Source organism: Cyprinodon variegatus, unplaced genomic scaffold (assembly GCF_000732505.1).
Source record: "Cyprinodon variegatus isolate N-32 unplaced genomic scaffold, C_variegatus-1.0 Scaffold2177, whole genome shotgun sequence".
NCBI lineage: Eukaryota > Metazoa > Chordata > Actinopteri > Cyprinodontiformes > Cyprinodontidae > Cyprinodon > Cyprinodon variegatus.
This window is the reverse complement of record NW_015152630.1, coordinates 33,324-36,944: the sequence shown is the minus strand read 5'-3', so window position 1 is coordinate 36,944 and position 3,621 is coordinate 33,324. Positions and strand designations below refer to the sequence as shown.

The window sequence follows — 3,621 nt, the reverse complement described above, 5'->3', positions numbered from 1 at the left end:
ACTGCCTTCCGACAACTCTTCTCTGTCAGACTCCTCCATGTTTGCTTGAAAAAAAACATCTTTCTTCTTGCTTGACTTATATGCTCTCCCGGCGTCAATGGTAGAATTACGCAACAGCGCCCCCGGCTTGAATGGTAGAAATGCGGTAATGCTTTCCCGGCCTAAATGGGTTAACACACACATAAGGCGCACCGGACTATAGGGCGCGGGTTTTATATACAGGTACATGTCCTCTACTACGTTTAAATACCTCTACTGCTTATTTAAAAATAGAGTGGAAGCAAAAATGAGTATGTTTGTGTTTTATTCATGTATTTATTACAAAGTATTAAACAAACCTGGGAGCTGGCCGTGAGACAGACATATCGCTGATGACACAGAGCGCTATGATCACTCCTCTGAAACAGTTTATTGACGCATAAATGAACTTAAAATGCAGAAATCTGCCGGCAGAATATGTCCGCTTTATTATCCTGCTGCCTGCAGTTTAGATTGTACCAGTTAGTTCTTACGCGCGGCTCAAGCAGCTTTGCTGCTCTGGCTGCGCGGTGCAAAAGTGTGTCTGACACGTGTTGGGCGGAGCTTCTCTATCCTATCTTTGCCTTGCAGCTATATTTGCTGTGATCAGTGAGAATAAAGTAGTTTTAATATGTTTTTAAGTGTGAAAATCCACCTGAAAACGGGTCGCCTCCTCGCAGTTTACCTCGACGGCTGGTAGGTGTTTTTCATCTAAATAATCCAAACTGCAGGCACCAGGATAATAAAAGCCAACATATTCTGTCGGCAGGTTTCAGCATTTTAAGTTAATTTAGGCGTCAATAAATTGTTTCAGAGGAGTGATCACAGCGCTCAGTGTCATCAGCGTTGTGTCTGTCCCGCTGTCAGCTCCCAGATGGTTGATGCGGTGCATCAAGCAGCAAATTTTAAATTTTTCCATCTCGAGCAGCAGCGCGTTTGCGGCGAGTCACCCGCGTCAGATGCTTAAACGCTCCCAACGCGCTGCTTCAGCTGCTCAAAACGCGCTGCGCCTGCTGCTCAAAACGCTCTGTGGGACCTTTTGCTGCGCCTTGACGCGCGTCAACCATTGACTTTGCATGTAAACTCGCTGCTTCTGCCGCGCCAGCTGCGTCCGGTGTGAAAGCAGCATTACTTTGAACGGCCGGTTCACACCGATGTCGAGCGGTTGAAGTTCCTTTGTCAGACCTCCCGGAATAACAGCAAGCACAGCGTTCATTTGTTTCACCATGTTTTTCACATCAGCTGTGAGATGGGCACGCATGGAGTCACAGATTAACAGCGGTGGTGATGCGTGGAAAAAACCACCTTGTCTCCTTACATACACCTGCCTCAGCCACTCTTTCATCATCTCCTCAATGAGGAGTTTTGCATAAAGGGCATACCTGTTCTTTTATACACAATCCACACCCACACTTCCCCCTTTAACGTTCTCATGGTGGTCTCAACAACGTCCGTAGAAACAACACACATAGGGCGCACCGCACATTTTGAGGGAAAAAAAAGATGTTTATATGCGCCTTATAGTCGTGAAAATACGGTATAGGAAAAAAGAGACGTTTTGTTTTGAATTGTTCACATAAATCCTCATCTCACTGTGTCTCTCTGCCTGTCCAGAATTCCAGCAGAACCATGTTGGGATGGAGGAGAAGCGGCTCAATGACCAACTGCTCAACAACCTGGAAAGAGACGGCAGACTGGATCTGGAGAAACCAGAACCTGTATGGGTGAAAGAAGAGCAGGATGAGTTTATTTCTTTGCAATTAAAAATGGAACAGGGAGAACCGGAAACTCTTCAGAGAAAAGAGGAAGAACTAAGAGCAGAACAGAATGATATGTTCATCAGTCAAGAAGGAGAGCAGTTTGTACTGAAGCAGGAAACCAAGATCTTCATGGTGAGTCGTTCAGAACCAGAGAACCGAGATCAGCAGGGTAGCACTGAAGAAGATGCAGGATGGAGTGGGACACAAGGAACAAATCCAGGCGAAGAGAACAGAGGTGGTCCAGAGGGTGAAGGTCCGAAAAGACCTGATGCTGAGGAGGATCTGTTCTGTAAGATCTGTGGGAAATTTTTTTCGCCAAAGTGCCGCCTGTTAAAGCACCTTCAGACTCATACCGGGGAGAAGCCATTTGTGTGTCCTACATGTGGGAAAGGCTTCAGTGTGCGTCGGAGTCTGGTGAACCACATGAGAACACACACGGGAGAGAAGCCATTCGTTTGTAAAACCTGTGGAAAGAAATTCAGCCTGAGGAGCAGTTTGAGAGTCCACATGAGCGTGCACACAGGCGAGCGGCCTTTCTCATGCGGCACCTGTGGAAAATCCTTTTTTCGCCGGAGCGCTCTGAAAAAACACACCACCACCCATGAGGGCGAGAAACCTTTCTCCTGCAAAATCTGTGAAAGAGGTTTCAAACGGAAGGGCGATCTAAATGTTCACATGAGAGCTCACACTGGGAAGCTTTTCGAGTGTGAGCTCTGTGGTAAGCGCTTGTCTCGGCATTGCCTCCTGATCTATCACATGAGGACCCACACAGGGGAGAGACCTTTCTCATGTCTTACTTGCGGAAAGGGCTTCTGCACGAATGGCGAATTGACTGCTCACATGAAGAAGCACACAGGGAAGGCGTAAGCTAACCCATGTCAATGTCCGTCCGATATTAAAGGAACTGCGTAGGTTTTAACCCAAGTATTAGTTAATTTGAGATGTATTGAGGTGTACTGTGGCCACCTGACACCTAAAAAAACTGTCCTATGTAAAGAGAGAGTCAGATCTGTCACTAATGAGTGATGTACCCAGTGCCTGGCTTTACAGTCTGAGCTCCCCTTAAAGCTGGCAAAGATAAAAGTTGTTGTTAGGCAACAAATGTGGCAAAAACCTGATCAAATATATCTGTTGTTCTCTGATTTGTTTTGTTCTCTACAAGGAAGTCCATGAATTCTCTAGCTTTTGATTTTCATAGCTGTCTGCTAACAGATTTCAGAAGGGAGACTCGTTCATTTTGCAGCATAGAAGTCAGTACCCGTGTTTAAAACCAACTGAAATGCAAATTTTAGGCAAACTTTTGGAAGTTTGCAACAAAGGAACTTTGAATTTGATGTGTTTCCGCTTGGTTTAAACGGAATTAACCAAGCGCCTCAAAGTAATGCAGCAAAAAAAAAAAAAACTCATGCCCAATATTTTTACTATCATCCACATGCAAAAGTCCACTGTGTGACATAGAGGGGCTGTCTGTGGCATAGTGGACAGTGGAACTTCATTACACCTACAGGGTACCTTGGGTGTTTCTTCTGTGATGCTTCTCAAATGATCCATGTTTATTTTTGTTTATTTTTTTTTATCTCCTTGATAGTCAAGTTGTGCAGCACCCCGTTGTCAACCTTTGAAAAAAATAAGATATCAACTTAAGTTGAAGAATTGTACGATATGAAAAGAAAAACTAAAACTAATTAACACAGGAGTATGTTTGGTGACTGAAGCTCACCCTGTAATCTTCAGGGAATTGGGATTGATATCTAGGTTTTCTGCCTAAACATAAGAAAACATGGAGATGATTTAATTTTGGCCTGATGCTTGGTGCTTAGGTCAAATAAAACCGTGTCTAAAT

General features: G+C 44.6%; 1 protein-coding gene across 1 annotated transcript in view; it reads left to right on the top strand.

Annotated features, from left to right (window-relative positions):
- LOC107105230 (zinc finger protein 182-like) overlaps window positions 1–3,621 on the top strand; it is an 18,280-nt gene that overhangs the window by 4,063 nt on the left and 10,596 nt on the right. The window contains exon 2 of the mRNA XM_015405355.1: window positions 1,633–2,641. Coding sequence (XP_015260841.1) covers window positions 1,633–2,641 — 1,009 coding nt within the window. The remainder of the gene's footprint in view (window positions 1–1,632; window positions 2,642–3,621) is intronic.